A 21588-nucleotide genomic window follows, 5' to 3' on the forward strand; every position below is an offset into this window, starting at 1 on the left:
GAAAAGTTGAGGACACTACTTATCTCTCAAACTCTCTCTCCTGCAATGTTGTGATCTGTTTCAAGGTCCCTATTATCTACTGGATCGAAGGCAGTGGTGGCTTCAGCAATCCCCAAATCACTCTTTTGAGTTCAAATGCTGCTTTGTGATTGGTTTTGTGGTATAAACATGGGATTGGCGAGTAATTATTTCCCAGGTAATTGTTCTAATCTTTGGTTAATAGGATTATGGGAAAGTTCCAGCAATTTTGGGCGGGATCTCTAAAAATTTTCAAATTTCAATCCTTTTGGTAAGATTAGATAGTAAGGTGTAAATAATTCTTTCGTTTTGCCGCGCATGCGTGGTTTGGAATCAAGGATATAAATAGAGCATGTCGGTTATGCAATGAACTCACCAATTTCAATAGTGTATATCTTTTACTCACATAAGCGGTTTGGAATCAGAGGCTTCTAGGTTTTTAAATCGCAGATGTCTATGAGTCAACATAGGGGTAGCATGAATCAAATTGTTGATCGTGTTGCAGATATCAATCCAACAAAGTTAGGTTGAATTTAGTGGTTGGTGTTGTCCGTTTATACGAGTTATGCAGCCAATCCAATCCTGCTGATGTTTATAGCTTAGAGATGGTGCTGCAAGATGAACAGGTATTTTATTTCTATGCTGATTGTAATTTATTGGCATTGTGGTTATATAGTTGGTTGGCATTTGTGGTCTTATTAGTTATTTTTTCTATTTTCAGGGTGATCGGATACATTGTTCAATCCCAAAAGGAAATATTGTGGTATTCAAGACCTTGATACGTGAGAATGGAATATATGAGAAATTTCATTGTTAAAGGAAATAACAATTTCGTGAAGACAACGGGGCACAAATATAAATTGAATTTTTACATGAAGACATGTGTTTCACGTCTTCCCAGTGATACGTTTCATTTAAATCCTTTTAGTTACGTTCCATTCCCTGAAATTGAGGCAATGGTTGGAATGAATCGCATTCACCTGTTAGGTAAATTCTATAATATGTAGTGTTCGGTCCATTTGTTTCTGTTGGTTTCATAATTTGGTTTTAATTGTGGTTTCCTTTTTTTTTTCATTTTACAGATTTCATCGGTCAGGTGGTGGGTAAGGAAAATGCTCAAGATATGGTTACGAAATCCGGCCAGCAGAGTAAATGCATTGCACTTTACCTGGAGGATTTAGAGTTAGTTTTTTGTGTTATTAATGGGTTTGTTTATATATAATGTGCTCTGCCGAAATTCCTTTATCATTGTGAATAATCGTTATGTCATTGTTTAGGCAGAATAGGATGAAGTGCACCCTCTATGGTGAATCTGTAGATAAAGTAATTAGTTTCATGGATAAACCAGAAAACGAGCCAGTCATCTTGGTGGCACAGTTGTTTAAGCCACATTTCTACTTGAATGAAGTCAGTGTTCAAAACAGTCTTTATGCTTCTCGGGTTTTTTTCAATCCAGATATTCCTGATGTTGTATCATTTAAGAATAGGTAATTATAGTATGTATTAGAACTGTTATTTATTTTGGTGAAGATTTATTATTAAAGGATATGCATTCTGATGTATTATTCGCTTTAGCTTAATGAAACAGGGTGAGAGAGCGTCACAGCCTATTAGTCACATTGATAGGCAACCTCAATACTCTGTTAGTCATGAGCTTTCAGCCGGGGCATTTCCAGTAAAGACAATTGAGGAGATTCTTAACATGACAACTGTGTGTTTTTTATTCCTGTTAGTCCGTATTAGTTAAATGATTTAAATCATTTTCTTTACGTTTTTTTATTTACGTGTTGTAGGAAACATTGTGCTGGGTTGTTGGAACAATTGTCTCCATTGAGGTTGGTGCTACAGATTGGTTTTATGCTTCGTGTAAGACTTGCCCGAGAAAAGTTAAGGAGAACAAAGATCGATATTTTTGCGAGTACTGTGGAAAAGTGGGGTTTAATCCTCCGTTGAGGTTGTGGAATTGATTTATAAGTAGTTATGATAATGTGAACAAAGTCTGAATAATAGAAAAGCTTGTGTTGCCTAAATGTGTTGACATTATTGCTTTGTAGGTATCGGCTTAATGTTGTCATCACTGATGGAACTGGATGTGTTAATGTTATAATATGGAATCAAGAAGCCAAATTGATTATGGGAAAGCCTGCAGGTGACATGAGAGACCTGAGTGTAAGATAATATTTTCATTCTTTTCTTTCATATAAGATCATGCTATACAGTTTAAAAGTGTTTTGTGTCTTACATATTAGCTTGATACCTTGAATTAGCAGAAATCTGAAAGCACTAATTCCTACCCAAAAGCTTTTGACTCACTGCTTGAGAGGAAGTTCCTTTTTAAAATATCCGTTGGAAAGAAAAATATTAGTACTCTTGACCAGGTATATAATGTAATTAAGATAAGTGATGATGTCTCTTATTGGAATGTATAGCTCCCAAGCTTCCTCTGCAGAAATTGAGGTCTGTTTTCAACCATTGTCAAAAATTTAGGTTCTTATACATAAGTTTTTTTTATCCTATTTTTCATTGCTTTGGTATGTTTTGGCTTAGGGTGCGGATCCAAGTGTTTCAAATTTGTTGGCTATAAGTGGACAAACTGATAATGAGTCGGACGGAATTGGTGTAGCAGTTGTTTCTTTATCAAAGGTCAGTAATAGATTCTTATAATTTCCTTATATAAAAACTTATTTAACAATCCATTAAAAATCCTGAATTTGAGAAATTTGTTGGATTGTGCAGGACTCTGTAATGGAAAGTAATTCTGATATAGGGTTGGAAACTCCTGCCAAATCTACGGGTGTTGAATTTGTTTCAAATTCTACAATAATGGTTGGGATGGATAGTCCAGATGTGCAAGGTTCCAGCAACAAGACCACGAGACGTGGAGCTGGCAAACGAAAGATTGAGTGAAGATCTATTATAGTTATTGTTGTTTATAGTTTTAGATGTAGTTGGTCGTAGGCTGAAGTATAGAGAAGTATGTCTTTTGCTAATGTTTCCAATTTACATGTCTTAGTGCTGTTTATTTACGGATGAAGTAATGTGGTTGACCATCTAAGTTTCGGTATCAATCTGTGTTGTTAAGTGTAACCCTTTATGGTTAAATGTTATTGAAGTTAACATATTATGTGCAAATATTATTTCTTATTTAAAGAGTACCTTCTTTTAATATCAATTTATATATATTCAATAGGTTAATCAGAGGCAGGTGTGTAATGAAAACTTACCAATCTTAAACATGTCCGTAAATTTACTTCGAACTTACATTCATAAACTCTATGTGTGGAACATGTTGCTTTGACTTTATTTTAGTTGAAAGCCAAAGTTGAAAATTAATTTAAAATAGAATTGTTATCATGCTAAAGGAAAAGGAAGTTGTAGCCTAATAATAAGTTATGCGACTGCCTACCAAAAAGATTTATAGACTACTTTTTATACAACCTTATCAGTGAATATATATTGTGTGTGGTTGAATAAAATTACAATAGGAGATTAATTGGAAAATATTTTACAAGGTAGTATAAAATTATTAGCTTTTTTGGTTACCATTAGCTATTACAACCTTATATAATAGTTGTGGAATAAAAACTCAGAATTCCATAGGAGATTAATTGAAAAATATTTTACAAGGTAGTATAAAATTATTAGCTAATAGAAAAAATATCCATGTAAACAATTATTTTGTTTAGATTCAACAATAAGATATGACATGTATTCAACTAATGTTAACCAAATTAACTTTATTAACATTTTTTGAGGTAGGCTATTGAGTTATAAAATAAACATCACCTATACTATCTAGAATAACCATCTGAGTACTAGGGATAATAAACATCTCAGGTCAATTTTCGAGATCACCAAAGATCGAACTCTTGACCTTTCAGACTTAGAGTTCTTATACCATGTAATAATACCACTCATTCCAAAAGTTTCAATTGATGTGAAAAGGTAACATTACTGATTATATCTCTAATACTTCTTAAATCTCTATTGTACACATTGTACAAACATTCCATTAGCTCCCTATACTTTCTCAAAAAATATAACATTAGAAACCACATCTATAATAAAATTTATGTAATCTCTTCACTAATTAATAAAGGGTCCTTATGGTTAGATCAGACTTTATGTTATCTCCAACTCTAAATGATTATTTTAACTCATATGTAATAGAGAATACATGAATACATGAATATATATGTTTTAAATGAGAAGATAAAAAATCTGTGTCTCTCCTGACATAAGGAATAAATTTTTTTAAGGGAAAGATGGTAGAAACAAAAGAAAAAAATGATAGCTAAAATAAACGGTCTGTGTCAATATTAATGGAAAATCTAAGGAGAGATTATGCCGCTTAAAGATATACAATTGCCACAGAGAGTCTGCACTCGATTAATTGCATTAATGGCGTTCATTTGTTAATGTCGACATAAACTCTCCCTTAACTTTATTAGCTTTCAAATCTTTGCAATGATCCCCATCAATCAATCAGAATTTGGATATTCATTTATAGATCATGTAAAATATACTGAAATAAACAATTTTATTCGATGGTAACCCTTTGAAGCAAAATGTTGATAAGCCGTCATTATTGAAAGTAAGACTAGACTAACTCATTTAATTGACTAGAAAGAAATGACTGATCTTAAAGGACGGTATCAAGAAATGTGAAGTATTTGCTATACAAAGCCTGGTATATTAGCTATCATTATTTAGTGCTGAGAAATTAGCATTTTATCATAAAATGATTATTCAAAATTTGTGAGTCCCTACAAGCATGAAAATAGTCAACTTAATTTTTATGATTTCATACCTTAATAGGGAAACACTTCACTATAAAATGGCCTCAACTGAGCTACCATTTCATATTCAAAAAATAAACAAGTAACTAACACTTATAACTATCAATAGACTCTTTTCTATCATTGTCTTTGCCTTACTTTCAGTTACAAAAATGAGTGACATTCCCCCTAAGGGAGTCATCCTGCCAGACCTTCCTAATGAGATCATGCTTGGGATATTTCATCGTTGTGATGCAAGAACGCTTTTAAGTGTTCGATCAACATGCCGCTATTGGAGAAACAAACTTAACTCCTATGAGTTCATAACAGAAATGGGAACAAGATGGAAAAGCAATGGTTGCTCCCTCTTTGCACATTTCGGATTCTCATCTAGGTGGGCTACTCCCCTAGATTGGATGATGAAAATTAATGCATGGAGTGGTCAAACCTCTGCATTCCAATTTCCATTTTTGTTAACACAAGAGGGATGGTTTCACATTATTGGTGTTCAGAATGGTATATTTTGTATACGTTATTGTTCTATGGGGAAAAGAACCTTTATACTTACTTGGAACCCAACAACTAGGAAGTCTAGCATCATGAATGATCCTGGAAAACATTATTGTGATGATTGTGCTTTTTTCTTCTCATTTGTTTACTATCCCAGGTCCGTTAATTATGCAGTTGTCCACCTATTCAAGGAAAAGCCCGAAAGTCCTGGATGGACATTAACAATGTCTACAAATTTAGTCAGGGGTTGGAATGTGTCGCTCACATGTCCACCCTACGTTGATAGACTGGATCCTGATTACGTTTCCCTTGATGGTGTTATTTATTGGGTAAGTTGCTTACTTCATGAGGAGGATGTTGACCCTCCATGTATTGTATCATTCTCTGTAGTAACATTTACTTTTCATAAATATTCCCTTCCAACTGAAGCTCATGCCCATTGCCTTAATCTGTTGATCCGAAATGATAAGCTCTGTCTGGCTACAAATAATCATGATGATCAGTCATATAGCTCTACCATTTGGCAAGCTGATGCTATCAATGATGATATTATTTGGAGCAAGCTATATACGTTTAATGGTATTGGGGTTCCTTACATACCTGCACTATTTGTTGATGATAACCTTTTACACATCATGGAAAGGCATCTACCAATGCTGGATATGGATGGTATGAAGTCGACTTATTTCCATATTCTCAAGTACAACGAAACAAATCACACAAGGAAAACAGTTCGGTGGATCCAATATGACAGCTACGTGAAAATGAAATCAATCCATAAGTTCAACGAAAGTTTCTTCCCAGTCTAATTTACAATTTTAATGTCTTCTTTGTTATATTTGGTGTGCTGGTAGTATCTGTCTGTTTTTAGTTTTCTATCATATTTTATTTAAATCTTTTTTGCTGTCATTAGTTGTTAGCAGTTGTATTAGTTTAGCGTTAGTTTGAACGGGAAAGATTGCTCACGAAAATAGTTGTCATATGCCCATATCTACTTTTAAATTAATAGTAACATCTCACTTTTTCTTAGTGATGACTTGGTATTATGTATTCATTTTACCTGTGCAATCTTCATGGCTATTAAATTGTGAAGGGTTTGAATTTATATATTACTTTTAAATTCATAAGTTTATATGTTTATTGCAGTTTTACTGTAAAATGTAGTAAGATTATATCAATAGTGGATCATACAATGTTTCAATCATAACTTACTATTGAGTTATACCTAACTGGATCCAATATACACAGTCCATACTAAGATTTATTTTTAATTTACATAAATATATGGACATATTTCCTTATAACTTATTTTTTACAAAAAAAATTATTTTCACTTTCTTCAATTTTAACCGAATGTTCTTATTTAAATTAGTACATAACTGTACAAAAATGTACCAGATATTATACAATATAAATATAAACAAAAAAATATACAATAAAAAACAAACTCTTGATTCAATCGGATAACTAGCTTTGTTAAGTTTATCACTAAAATTTTTTTGTGTAAAGAAAAAAAAACAAGATAGATTTAAAAAAAATTAGCATACATAAGTCAAAGAAATAATATGTAAATTACATACATAATCACATAAAATTTTTCAGAAATTTATAATTATAATATGCATTAAAGTCAAAAGATATATGCAATTAAAGGTATTCAATTACCTAAATTATTTTTTTGATATTTTAATGTTAAAGGTAATTAATTATAGTCAGTTAGAGTACATAAAGAGTACATATAGTTAATCACAATACTTTTTTTGTTTTCTTTCCTTATTTATTTAAAATTTTTAAAATGAATACGTGACAATTTTTTTCATTTTGGTTCTAAAATTAAGCTATTACGGATATATCCTATGCAAATTGAAAACTGTAAAGAAAGGATAGAAACAAAATAAAATGTAGGGAGGGTTTTGAAATTTTTAAAAAAATTTAAAGCCAAAAATTTACTTTACTTGATCTATAATTCTTAGTTAAAAACTTACATCCTAATTAATTATATTAGTTACAGGTATTATTATTGTATCTGATTTTTTTTTAAAGAGAAAATTTCAATCCCCTCCCCTGCGAGATGCGAAAATGACGCTCCCCTCCTCTCTGTTTATAAAATGTATATTTTCCTCCCTTATAACCTTTAAAAAAAACCTCCTCTTTAATCCAGTTTAAAATTTTTATGTTAACTTTATATATTTTTCAAGAAAAAATAAATTATTTTTTACAAAAAGATCCTTTAACGTAAATTTATTTTTTTTAATGGGATTTTGCTTGCGAAAGTACCTTTTAATAAATTAGTTTTTTATTGACAAAATTAAATTTTGACCAAAATAATTTTAAAAAAATTCAATAATTAAAATATTGTTTTCTAAGATTCTCTTCAATAATTTTTTGATTATTAAATTATGATTTTAATAAATTTTTTGTTTACAATTTTTTTATTATACTATTAATTTTTCGATATCAATGTATATTATTTAAACTTTAAATAAAAAATTTTACAATTGTTAATGTGTATAACAATTAATATATATTGATTTTGAAAAATAATCTTACTAATATATTTTTTAATATTAAAATAATTTATATTGATATCAAAAAATTAATAGTAAAATATAAAAATTGTTAGAAAAAATTTTGGTCAAATCATAATTTAATAATTAAAAAATTGTTAAAGGGTATCTTAGAAAAAATTAATTTTATTATTAAACTTTTCTAAAAATATTTTTGGTCCAAATATAATTTAAGCAATAAAAAATAATTTATTAAAAGGTATTTTGGCAAGCAAAATTTAATCAAAATAAATTAAATTTTTTGTTAAAGAAAATTTTTTTAAAAAAAAATTATTTTTCGTTGAAAAATGGATATAATTAACACAAAATATTTAAAATGTATTAAAGAATAGGTTTTTTAAAAGTTATAAGGGACGAGAATATACGTTTTAAAAACAGAAGAGAGAAAAGTGTCATTTTAGCATCTCATGGGAGAGGAGAGTGAAATTTTCTCTTTTTAAAAAAATCCTGATATGAAATTTTAATAACTTGAAAACATACCTGAACAAGTTTTGTTTTAAATTTATTTAATACAACAACAGAATTGACACGCAAGATTGATAGGCAACTTTTGGAAACTTTGGAATAGGAATAAATTACAAAATGTAGCCATGCTATTTAAAATGTGAAACATAATTCAAAGCCAAAAAACTTACTTTACTCAATATAGAATTATTAGTTAAAAACTTATATCTTAATAAATTATATTAGTTATAAGTATTATATCTGATAATTTTTTATAATTGCTGATATAAAATAGTTAAAGTCAGTAGAAAAGACTGCCATTAAAAAATGCCATAGAATATTTTATGTTATTCATGAGTGATATTGACAAAATATTAAAATGATGCTCTAAATTTTCTGCTATTTGACCCAAATGTTAAAAATTCAAATAGTACACAACTAAACAAGTTTTTAAATTTAGTGAGCACCGATGAAATGTAAAAAATAAGGACAACTTTCTCCCCAGGTTAATATATTTACCTTTTTAGGATTTTCTATTAAAAGCACAGTTTATGTTATAGAAACTATAATTTGTAGGTTTCCAATTCATCGGGGAGATTTTGTTCTCTATAGCCTACACAAATGACAGTATATAGTATCGACAATTAGTCCTGTATCAACAATCTATCATATCAAGGTATCTGAAATAGTATTACTTTAGCAACACAGTAAACAATGCATTGACTTTTATTAAAAAACTTAATATTTTATACTCAAAGAATGACTACACACTGACAAAACTAAAAATGACTTTGAAGAGACATTTTTTCTTTATATAATCAGGGAACCAAACTCTTTTTTCCAATTATTAAAGAAATGGATCACGTGCTTTTAACTAGCATAAATATATAATATTAACTTCAGTAATGGAAACTTATACTCACAAATGGCTATAAATTTCTAACCTTTACAAAACCCCCTTTTCAACATTCCCAAAAAATGAATAAACACTATACACCACCAAAAAATGCGATAAAATCCCTCCCAAAAGAGTTAATCATTGAGATTTTATGCCGAACTGATCCTCTTACTATTGGGAGATGCAGACTCCTGTCAACAGAGTGGATGAAAACACTATCAACTTTTGAATTCTTATCCCAACATTATATGTTTCATTCAAAGAATCAATGCTCAATTCTAATTCAAGCTTCCTTTTCTCAATGGCCAGGTCAGAAAAATTGATCATTAGGGTCAACCCAGATAAAGGTAATAGATTGTATTCATTCTTGCCACCAATATTAAGTCAGTCTCTATCCTTTAAAATCATCGGAGTTGAAAATGGTAATATTTGTTTTTCATATCAGACGAACGAACATACACATTTTCTGTTGGTATTCAATATATTAACTCGAAAAACCAAAGAGATTACTACTTACAACAAATTTGATTCCATAATCTCAATGAATAATATCTTAGCTTTTGTATATCTTCCAAGAGAGACTCAGTATTGTATTTTCCATGGTTTTAAAAAATCCTCAAATGATAAACATATTCTATATAAGATATATTCTTCCAAAACTCGACAATGGACAAGAATGTATGGTTGTCATGGTGTTATAGGAAAAATTAGTCCTGAGTATGTCTCACTTGATGGTCATTTGTATTGGATCAATTGTTCAGCTGACCAGTCCTCAGTACCAGAGTCAATTGTGATTTTCTCGATTATAACGAGAGAAATCAATATTTTGCCTATACCAGTACAATTTCGATCACATTGTCATAAGATCTTAAGTTATCAGGAAAAGGTTTGCTTCATTTCTTACCCTGGAAGTGTAGATAACTGTCGTGTATCCATGTGGAGCATTGAACGAAGAAGGAATGATTCTTTCTCATGGAAGGGAAGACTCAAGTTACAAGGTGTAAAGATATACGACCATCCTAGATTATTTATAGACAAAGATCTCATTACATTAACGGATGAGAGTATACATACAGGAAGACCTTCCAATGAAATTGTACTGTCAAGATTCAAATATTCTGAAGGATATTTAAGACACCATCTTCAATGTGGAGCATGGTGGCATCCCACGGAAGTCAATTTTATTAACCAACTTTGTCTAGGGTTATTCCCAGTTGAGTAGGATTGTAAAAAACAAAATCTTTTGTATTATTCTTTTCTACAGAACATGAGTCAATCAAGTTGAATGCTTTTTTTCAAGAAAAATTTCAAGAAAAGTTATTATCGATGACCAAATTCCGTGTAATTTAATTTGTATAAGTCAATAAAAATAGCATTTCACCTTATAGGAATAAAATATTCAGGAAAACAATTCTTATCATACCAGAAATGATAAGTATAAATATATCAATTAGAGAATTATGAGTAAAAAGATCGTGAATACAACATTTGTTTTAATCAATAAGAAGTTTTTTTAAACTAAAAATAGTAAGATATATAATTTTTTGAACAAAAAACAAAAACAAAAACAAAAAGAACTACATAAAATACATTACGCCAGTGGCATTGAGATATCTTAAAGAAAACAAACAGAAATAAATTAAACTAACAATAAATAAATAAGTAAAGAAAACAAAGGTTATGAGTTTCTCTTTATACAATAGTAAATAATATAATAAAAAAATTCAGCCCCATCCCATCAACATCGGAAATAACTGGAAAAAATTAAAATAATAACAAAAGTTTCTTGGGAAAGACAGTACATAACTAATTTTATCCTTGGATTTCTAAGACATTTAGAAAAAAAAATCTTAAATTTAGGTATGGCCAAAATAAACATATTATCAAAATATTAGCGTTAGCTAAATTTACTAATTAAATAATTTTCATGCTTGATTATTTTTAAACGTTGAAATAGCACAAATCACAATAATAAAATAAAAGAAGAAAAAAACAAAAAATCATAACGCATGCATTTGTACCAAATGCCAGTTTCACACATTCCCATGAGTACATAGCCATTAACCACGTTCCTAATTTTTTTTTCCTATGATGAAAAAAAAGAGGCACAATATTATAGAAAATTAGACATTCACGGAACCAATATATGGGAACAATAAACAAATAGTACAAGACAAATTGTACTTATAAAGGCAAATGAGAACATGCATAGTCTATTAGATAATGCACACATCAAGTCACTCTGAGTGTGATTCTATTTTAACATTATCAGGAAAGTATTTTACTCCCAAGAATATTAATAATAAACCTAAATCTGAGTTGTAGGTTGGTTCTCCATGTAGAATATATAGAAAGAGTACACAATTATCTAACCAAGAACAAGGATAAGTAGGTCACAACAAACCTTTTTAATGTGTCTTAGACTTCCACAAAACTTTTTGTTTTAACACCTGCATCTTCATAAATAAAAACTTCCAATTCACAACTTTTAATAGAGATCGTTCCCTCTGTAATAGTTTGTACTTTTCCTCTCCGTAATAGTTTGTAGTTTTCCTTTGTAAAAGAGGTAAATGAAACACATACAAGGCTTATTTTCACAAACTAAGCCTCCATCGCTACAGTTCCTTCTGTAGCCTTATTTCCTCAACAATTTTGCTGAAGATTTCCAGGGATGAATTCAGATAAAGCAAAACATGCAAGAAAACAGAGATATGCTATTGTTGTGGGGAAGAAGCAAAAATTATATCACAGAACACATGAAGGTTATATCATTTGTTTATCTTTACTATTAATTTCTTCAATCTGAGTATGACATTATACTCTTCTTATTCGAATGTTACACTTTTTTGTTAGTTTCTACTTGCATATTTTCCCTTTTCTTATTACATGTAAAATACATAAAGTGTTGGACATTACATTGCAGAGAATCAAAGACCAGATTCCTCACAGTGTCACACATTCAAAGAAGATTATTCTGTTGGTAGACGACCTCTTGCTGAAATACAATCAGGCAAGTTGACCTTTAATGTCTAAGCAAAATAAGTCAATTATATTTAAGAAAAAAATTTACACAAAAAGAATTAAAATTTTAAGCACAAAATCTGTCTATATTTTCCTGTAAGCTTAACATCGTTAAGCAAGAGCATGACAGAGATTAGTAAACATCCATATGTCTCTTTGTTTTTTATTTATCTAACAAGATTCTAGATATCATTCCTGGTAATAAGTCTAATGAGTAATGTAGTTATTCATCCTATTAATTTGACTGTAAGGAATCCATCAAACTAAAAGGTAATACTTATATCTATGCATGCCTTTTATGACAGACAACTAAAACTTATAACAAAATATAATTTCATGAAATCAGTTTCCCGTGCATCTCATTTGTGCCAAACATTGTGCAAGTCTAAAAACTATTTTGTTTCAAGGATGTACTGCACGAGAGAGTATTGTTACGGAAATAAAGAATAGTTCCCAAATTCAGAGAAAGTCTACAAGAAATCGTGATACTTCCCGACGAATAGATGTAACAACACAACATGCAACTCTATCAGGAGAACATCTTGGGAAGACTTCCTCTCATATTCAACCAGGTATCTTCTTATTTTGGATTAAATTTAGTTACCCAACTATCTCAGGTGTATATAATTAGGTTACTATAAAAATTTCTGTAAACAATGAGGATTTTTGAAGATTTGAGTTTTAGCAATATCATTATTCTATGACATATGTCAAAAATTGAAACTATTAGCTACTTATTATACACAAGGTTGTGTTAGAAAAAATAAGATCACTTAAATTACAAATACGGTAGTTGAGAATGAGATAGGTTCAAACAGATTCATTGTTCAACAAAGTATTAGTAATGTTATGCATAATATCGATATAATCATAAAATGCAATAACATTTGACTTGAAAATAACTAGATATTTCACATAGATCATGACAGTAGGTTTTCTAAGTTTGTGAAAATCCAACCGGTAAGTGACTGATTCAATTGTTAGTGTCACTGTGCTTTAACCGGAGTTCAACAGTTTTATTTAAATATAAACTAAAATTATTCAAAGGTGAATATGTAATTTCAAATTTTTTAGTTAAATTATTTCTAAATTAGTAAAATTAATATCTCACAATTTCACAAAATAACTTGACTATAATTTAGCAATAAAAGATCACAGACAACTCCAAACATCTAGAAAACGTTAACAAATTTCCAACCAAACCCACAAATTATGACAAATCATCAAGAACATATTACATACAGCAAAATAAAATGTCACGCATACAAAATACACATTCAAATTCCTTAGAAGTTATTATGAAAAAATTTTCTTTAAAAAAAGGCTTCATTTGGTTATTGGCATCAATGTCGAATTGGATTTTTCATGATCAACAAAATTATTCCAAAAATTTCTGAAATTTTCATCTACAGTCAACAAAACTATTCCAAAATTAAAAGAACAAAAGCAACAAAACAAGCAGCAACCGTATTCTATTTTGTTAATCAACAGAGTTAATCAAAACAAAATTATCACTACTATTGGCAATTACAACTACCAGAATCCAGAATCTTAAAACACCAATTCAGGATCATTATAATTAACCAAATAAAAAAAAAGAATGAGCTACGGAAGAAGTAAAGAAAGAGAGAGAATAACATAATCAAACCGTATAATTTTGGACGGCAGCAGAGACATATGGCGATAGTCCACGGCGGTAGAAGTCTCCACGGCGGCAGAGTAAAACACGATGGCACTTGGCTGTGAGCTCAATAAAGAGAGGGATCAATGTCAGAGACGGGCGAAGACAACGATGACAGCCACACCAGTACAGCACGGCCGCTGAAGACGACTGCAGACGTGGGCTTGACAACACCAGGAGGACACAAACCACTATGGCAACAACAGCTCCGAGCAAACCATTTGGCGATGCGAGGCTAACGGATCCAGGCTAAGAGGTGCCGGCTGACAACGATAACGAAAGTTCTAGCCTTGACGACACAACAAGGGCAGAGAACTCAACACCATTACTACTAGCGGCGCTGGAACTCAGACAGATAGAAAGGGTATGCAGTTAGGGTTTTCCTTCTTGAGAGAGTCAGAGAGGGGATGGGGGTATTCATTAAATTGACTTTTTTTTTACATTGGTTAGTTATTTAGGTTCCTATAATGCTTGCGTTTTTTATTGGTTTTATAACGCCCACTGATTGATAAAATACAAAATCAATTGAACAAAAAAAAGCTGTAATGCCACAAATTTTGTTATCAAGTGTATTTTTTATTATTACCTTATCTAAATTCAATGCTTACTGCCATTGTTTAAAACGTTTTCTAATTGGTTAGTTCCTGAATGAAATATGCTAAATGATCATTGACATTATTCACTCAATCTTTAATTTTAATTGATAAATGAACCTCTAATTTAGTGTATCTATATTGAAGAAAATCTTTTATTTTAACAGTTCACCAATAAGTATTAAATGACTGGAAGGCTAGAAGAGAGTTATAAAATCTCTCTATACACTTTTCTATCAATTGGCATACAGACCAATAGATGTCTTTATTCATTAAGTTTGACTTTTTTTTAAGTGGTAAGTTATTCAGGTATCTATAATAATGCTGTATTTTAGTAGTTTTATAATGCCCGTGATAAAATATAAAATCAATTGAACAAACAAATTCGAAAGCCACAAATTTTGTTATTACGTGTATTCTTGAAAATTACATCATATAAATTCAATACTCAGTGCCATTTTTAAAATATTTTTCTAATTCATTACTTTCTGGATAAAATATATTAAATAATCATTTACATTATGTACTCAGTATTTAATTTTACTTGATAAATGCTACTTCTATTGTAGTGTACCTGTAATTAAGGGATTTTCCAATGTTAATAGCTTACGAATCACTATTGAATGGCAAGCAGGCTAAAAGAAAGAATATAATCTCTCTATACAATTTTAACTCCAATTGGCATGTAGAATAATAGATGTCTTCAGTAATTAAGTTGACTATTTTTAAGTGATTTTATAATGCATGTGAATTAATTAAATACAAAATTAATTGAACCAAAAAATTCTAATGCTACAAATTTTGTTATTAGATGTATTCCTTAAAAGAACATTATCCAAATTCAATGTTCAATGTCACTTTGTAAAAAAAAATGCTGACTGTTAGCTCCTAAATAAATTTAGTTAAATGATCATTTACATTATGTACTCAGTCTTTAATTATAATTTATAAGTGCAATCTCTCATTCAGTATATCTGAATTTAACGAATTCTCCAATTTTAACAGCTTATGAATTACTATTGAATGGCAGGCACGGTGGAAGAGGACAATTCTATTTGTGACGATCACGATGAAACACATGAAGACCATGGTATGTTGTTCATTTCATATAACCAAATTAATATCTAAAGAAGCACATGCAAATGTTAATTTTCTAATAGGAAAGTCATCTAATTAACGAATAACACTATGTTTGGTTTGATGGAAAATAAATGAAAAAAATCAATGGAAAGAAAATAGATGGAAAATGATTTTTTTTCTTTGTTTGGTTATCAAAGAAAATAAGAAGGAAAGAAAATTCCTGTGTGGGTCTCACTAATGAAATTTTCTTTCCATCACAAGCATGAAAACAAGAAGAAAAGTACTATAATTTTGTATTTTCAATACTAAACTTAGTTATTTTTTTATTGACAAATATTAATATAAATTTGGTTTTAATATATTATTATAATAAGAAAATTTTTAAATTTTTATATATTAGATAAATAATTTAAATTAAATATAAAATTATAATATTCTATAATATTTATAAAATATAATAAAACATGATTAAATAAATATATTTATACTTTATTTTATGATAAGGGTATTAATGTAATTTGATACTGTTATGATTATGATTTTCTTCTCACTTTTGTTTGGGTCCAAACAAAAAAAATTCTGTCTCTTTTCTTTCCATCTATTTTCTGTTCATCCAAACAACATATAAATAACTCAACTTTTCCTTCCATTTTCTTTCTTCTTATTTTCTTTTCTCTTATTTTCTTTTCTTCCATTTTCTTTGCAACATCCAAACAAAGTGAAAATGTTTATTCATATGTTTTAGAATATGCTGTTGTTTTTACACGAGTCTGCTAAATTTTGATGTCTTCATTGTACAGCTGAAGAACCACATAATTTACCGCCTGACACTATGTTGCAAAATGAAAGAGAAGGTAGTACATTGAAATATGAATCATGCCTTTTACAGGCTGTTTAATACTAAAGCTGATTTTTAAAAAGAACCCATGATTTACAGGTTATTTAGATATGGGGGATCCAGATTTTGAGTGCGAGCACTGTGGCGCTAGGTTCTGGTATGATGAACGAATTGATAGACATTATAATTCAAGAAATCCTAAATTCACTTTATGTTGCCGTCGAGGTCAAGTGCAGCTACCAAGACTACAACAACCACCAGAAATTCTTGATGAGTTATTCTTTGGCTCAGATGCAAAAGCTATTCATTTCCAAAATAATACTCGCACATATAATAGCATGTTTGCTTTTACTTCGTTTGGGGGGAAAATAGATAGATCCGTTAACAACAATAGTCGAGGACCCCCTACCTTCATTTTGCATGGTCAGAATTATCACCTTATGGGAAGTTTATTGCCTCAAGAAGGAGCGTCAGCAAAATTTGCTCAACTATACATTTATGACACTCAAAATGAGATTAAAAACCGGACTTCAGTTGTAAGGTATGATATAATAATGTTGCTTCATCTGAATTTTAAAACTTTTATGCAGTGTTTCAAAAATAATTACACAAGTTGCTTTTACTTTTCAGTTCTGACAAAGACGCAGATAAATGGAATGTTCACATAGTTTCAGACATTATACAAATGCTAGATACACATAATGTTCTTACCAAATCTTTTCGTTTGATGCGGGATGTCCTGACTAATAATCCCCAAACAAACGTGCGTCTTAAGCTCATTGGAAAAAGGGGTAGAGATGGAAGAACATACAACTTGCCATCAGTTGATGAGGTTGCAGGCTTGGTTGTCGGAGATTTTGATCCACATACACAAGGAAGGGATATTATTGTTGAAACAAAGTCTGGTGAACTTAAACGGATTTCTGAACTACATCCGTCATACCTAGGATTACAATACCCTTTATTGTTTCCATATGGTGAAGATGGTTGGAGGGAAAAAATTTCATTGAATATAGTTAACACCAATCCTAACAATGAAAGCTCCTATGTAAGTATGAGGGATTTCTTTGCTTTCAGAATACAACATAGAAATTTACGTGAGGGTGTTTTGATCTATTCTCGAAGACTTTTTCAACAATTCATAGTTGATGCCTACTCAATGATTGAAGCTTCTAGGTTGAAATATGTGTACTCAAAACAAAAAGAATTTAGAGCTGAAATCTATAAGGGACTAAAAGATGCAATTCTCAATGGAGAAACTGAAGCATCTAACATTGGAAAGCGCATTATTCTACCGGCAACCTTTACAGGTGGACCAAGATATATGATCCAAAATTATCAAGATGCAATGGCCATCTGCAGATCAATTGGTTATCCAGATTTATTTATTACATTTACTTGCAATCCACAATGGGAAGAAATCAAACGTTATTGCAAAGAGACCAACTTGAAGCCTGAAGACAGACCTGATGTAATTTGCAGGTTATTCAAAGCAAAGTTGGAGAAGCTTATCAAAGACATTCATAAAAATAGAATTTTTGGTGTTTCCAAAGCAGGTAAATAAATTATTATTTAATCATTTAAAAAAAACTACAGTTTGAAAAAGTCAACTGATTGGTGTGTTTAACAACCTTTGCTTGCAGTGATATATACCATCGAGTTCCAGAAACGTGGATTGCCACATGCGCATATATTACTATTTCTTGCAGCAGAATATAAATATCCTTCTCCAGAAGATATTGACAAAATCATATCAGCTGAGATCCCAGATCCATTACATGATCCAAATTATTATGAAGCAGTTAAGCATTTTATGGTACATGGGCCATGTGGGCTTGCAAAGAAAAACTCCCCTTGCATGGAAAACGGTCAGTGCATTCGTCATTTTCCAAAAAAATTCGTTGATTTTACTACCATTGATCAAAATGGATATCCAATATAGGCGTCGAGATGATAATAGAACCATTGAGGTTTCAGGTATTGAGTTGGATAATCGTTATGTTGTGCCTCATAATAGATTCCTATTGTTAAAATATGGTGCTCATATAAATGTTGAGTGGTGCAATCAATCACGTTCAATCAAGTATCTATTCAAGTACATTAACAAAGGAAATGATAGAGTAACAGCATCTTTCTATTCAAATTCAGCAGTTGATCGTCCTAATTTCATTGTAGATGAAATAAAAATGTTTCATGATTGTCGCTACATCTCTCCATGTGAATCTGCTTGGAGGATATTTGCATATGATATACATTATAGGAAACCATCAGTTGAACGGCTGAGTTTTCACTTGCCTGATGAGCAGACAGTTCTATTTGAAGATAACGACACATTGCAAACCACGGTAAACAGAGCAACAATCAAAGAATCAATGTTCATAGCATGGTTCAAAGCAAATGCAACTTATGAATCAGCCAGACTATTAACTTACAATGAATTCCCAACTCATTTTGTCTGGAAACGAAGCATCAGAACTTGGGAACCAAGAAAAAGTGCTCAAGTAATTGGTAGATTATTCTTTGTCCCACCATCATCCGGTGAATTATACTATCTTAGAATGCTATTGAATATTGTAAGAGGTCCAACAAGTTATGAAGATGTTAAAACATACAATGGTGTCATGTACTCTTCATTTAGAGATGCGTGTTATGCACGAGGTTTATTAGATGATGATCAAGAATATGTTGACGCAATTGAAGAAGCAAGTCACTGGGGATCTGGACACTATGTGCGCAAACTTTTTGCAACACTTTTGTGGTCAAACACAATGGTACGACCTGAGGCCGTTTGGGAAAAAAGTTTTGGGCTATTATCAGATGGCATACTACATGATCATATCACCATGTTTAACTCACCAGGTTTTATTTCCTTATCTAAAATTTAATCCTACCTTTCTACTTTATATTTCTTATCTATAGCATACCTTTTGTATAATTATGCTTTTATACATATGTTACAAAATATAAGAAAAGAAATGATTTTTTTTAACAAAAATTATTCATTACTGATTTCATACAAATCATATCATACTCATTGAAAGTTTTATTCATATTGCAGATTTGACTCTGTCTGAATCTGAGTTATTACAACTGACTCTGATTGAAATCGAGCAAATACTTAATAGTAACGGAAAGACACTGCGTGATTTTCCAACAATGCCATATCCTAATATGGAAAACATAAACCTTCAACGGCGGGGAATTATGCAAAATAAATTAATACTTGATGAACTATCTTATGATCGTGTTTTCTTAGCAGAACAACACAGTCAATACTTAGCACAAATGACATCGGAACAGAAGACCGTTTATGATAAAATTATTGCTGCCGTGAACTCAAATTCAGGAGGAGTTTTCTTTTTATATGGATATGGAGGTACAGGTAAGACTTTTATTTGGAAAACATTATCTGCTGCTATTAGGTCAAAAGGTGAAATTGTCTTAACAGTTGCTTCGAGTGGTATAGCATCTCTTTTATTACCTGGAGGAAGAACAGCTCATTCCAGATTTGCAATACCTCTTACTCCTGATGAATATTCTACTTGCAACATTAAACAAGGAAGTCCATTGGCAGAGTTAATTTCTGAAACAAAACTTATTATTTGGGATGAAGCACCAATGATGAATAAGTTCTGTTTTGAAGCACTAGATCGGACTATGAGAGACTTGCTTCGTTCTACTAATGATTCAAGTTTATCATTACCTTTTGGTGGTAAAACTGTAGTCTTTGGCGGAGATTTCAGGCAAATTCTTCCAGTTATCACAAAAGGGTCTCGACAGGACATTGTTAATGCTTCAATTAACTCTTCTTACCTGTGGCATGAGTGCCAAATTTTGAGCTTAACACAGAATATGAGATTAAGAACTTCAACTGGAATTCACAATAGTGAGGAATTGAAATCGTTTGCAACGTGGATCTTGAATGTAGGTGATGGAAGGCTTGGACAACTAGAAGATGGATGTGGGTTAGTTGACATACCACAAGAACTTTTACTGACAGATTTTAATGACCCAATCCAAGCAATTGTTGAAGCAATTTATACTGACTATCTAAAGGACTATTCAAACATACAACATTTGCAAGGAAGGGCTATCCTTGCGCCAACTATTAGCGTTGTTGAAGAAGTTAATGATTACATGCTCTCTTTGAATAACAATGAAATGAAAAGATACCTAAGTTCAGATTCGCCTTGCTTTAAAGAAGGAGATAATGACACATTAGCTAGCATACACACTCCAGAATTTTTAGCAAGTATAAAATCACCAGGTCTCCCAAACCATGAACTCTGTTTTAAAGAAGGTTGTCCTGTAATGTTGATTCGAAATATTGATCATTCAGCCGGTCTGTGTAATGGAACTAGATTGGTTATCACAAGGCTAGGCAACAAAGTAATCGAAGCTAAGGTCTTATCAGGAAGCAATATTGGAGAAAAGGTGTTCATTCCAAGAATGACCTTAACCCCGTCAGATGGAAAATTACCATTCAAATTTCAAAGAAGACAGTTTCCTTTGATGTTATCATATGCAATAACCATAAATAAAAGTCAAGGTCAATCTTTAAATCATGTTGGGTTGCTACTTAAGCAACCTGTTTTTACACATGGACAACTTTATGTAGCTGTTTCAAGAGTTACTAACAAAGATGGACTAAAGATCATAATATCTCATGATCAATCCAACAATTCCACATCAACATATAATGTGGTCTATCAAGAAGTTTTCAGAAATATTTAAACTGGTCTCAATATTCTTCGCTTGGTAAGATATCTCATATTTTTAGCATACTTATATTATATTAACTTCTTTAAATTCAAAATTTAGAATTGTTTTTATCAAATAACTATTTCTTTATGTGATTACTTCAACATAATATTTCTTTATAATAACTACACTTATATTTACACTTTGCAGATTATCCAAGAAGACCCATAATGCAACTGTCATGCTTCCGTTCAAATAGTAACACTCAACTTCCACTTATATCCATGTAGTCGAAACTATGTGTTTTTATTAGAATACTTGACCTGTTTACTATTTGCTGCTCATTTTTTTTTCATCTTATCCCAAACTATATAATGTAGGAGATAAATCATCATTCTGATTTAATTTATAAGACCGCTAACCACTAAATTTTCTCATCGTAATATAAAACAATGATTA

General features: G+C 30.8%; 2 protein-coding genes across 2 annotated transcripts in view; both read left to right on the forward strand.

Annotated features, from left to right (window-relative positions):
- LOC130945644 (replication protein A 70 kDa DNA-binding subunit B-like) overlaps positions 1-2925 on the forward strand; it is a 3206-nt gene extending 281 nt beyond the window's left edge. The window contains exons 2-11 of the mRNA XM_057874348.1: positions 524-644; positions 740-800; positions 1101-1200; positions 1296-1505; positions 1594-1729; positions 1812-1972; positions 2073-2187; positions 2289-2396; positions 2566-2661; positions 2755-2925. Coding sequence (XP_057730331.1) covers positions 524-644; positions 740-800; positions 1101-1200; positions 1296-1505; positions 1594-1729; positions 1812-1972; positions 2073-2187; positions 2289-2396; positions 2566-2661; positions 2755-2925 — 1279 coding nt within the window. The remainder of the gene's footprint in view (positions 1-523; positions 645-739; positions 801-1100; positions 1201-1295; positions 1506-1593; positions 1730-1811; positions 1973-2072; positions 2188-2288; positions 2397-2565; positions 2662-2754) is intronic.
- A 2044-nt stretch (positions 2926-4969) lies between these two features.
- On the forward strand, positions 4970-21162 carry LOC130945645 (uncharacterized). Its single transcript, XM_057874349.1, is given in 10 exon segments — positions 4970-5975; positions 15541-15600; positions 16391-16444; positions 16528-16897; positions 17059-17984; positions 18072-18363; positions 18365-18826; positions 19007-19287; positions 19487-20444; positions 20583-21162. Coding segments are annotated over 10 exon segments (4989 nt in total).
- The last annotated feature ends 426 nt before the right edge of the window (positions 21163-21588 follow it).

Source organism: Arachis stenosperma, chromosome 8, assembly GCF_014773155.1.
Source record: "Arachis stenosperma cultivar V10309 chromosome 8, arast.V10309.gnm1.PFL2, whole genome shotgun sequence".
In the NCBI taxonomy this organism is placed as follows: domain Eukaryota; kingdom Viridiplantae; phylum Streptophyta; class Magnoliopsida; order Fabales; family Fabaceae; genus Arachis; species Arachis stenosperma.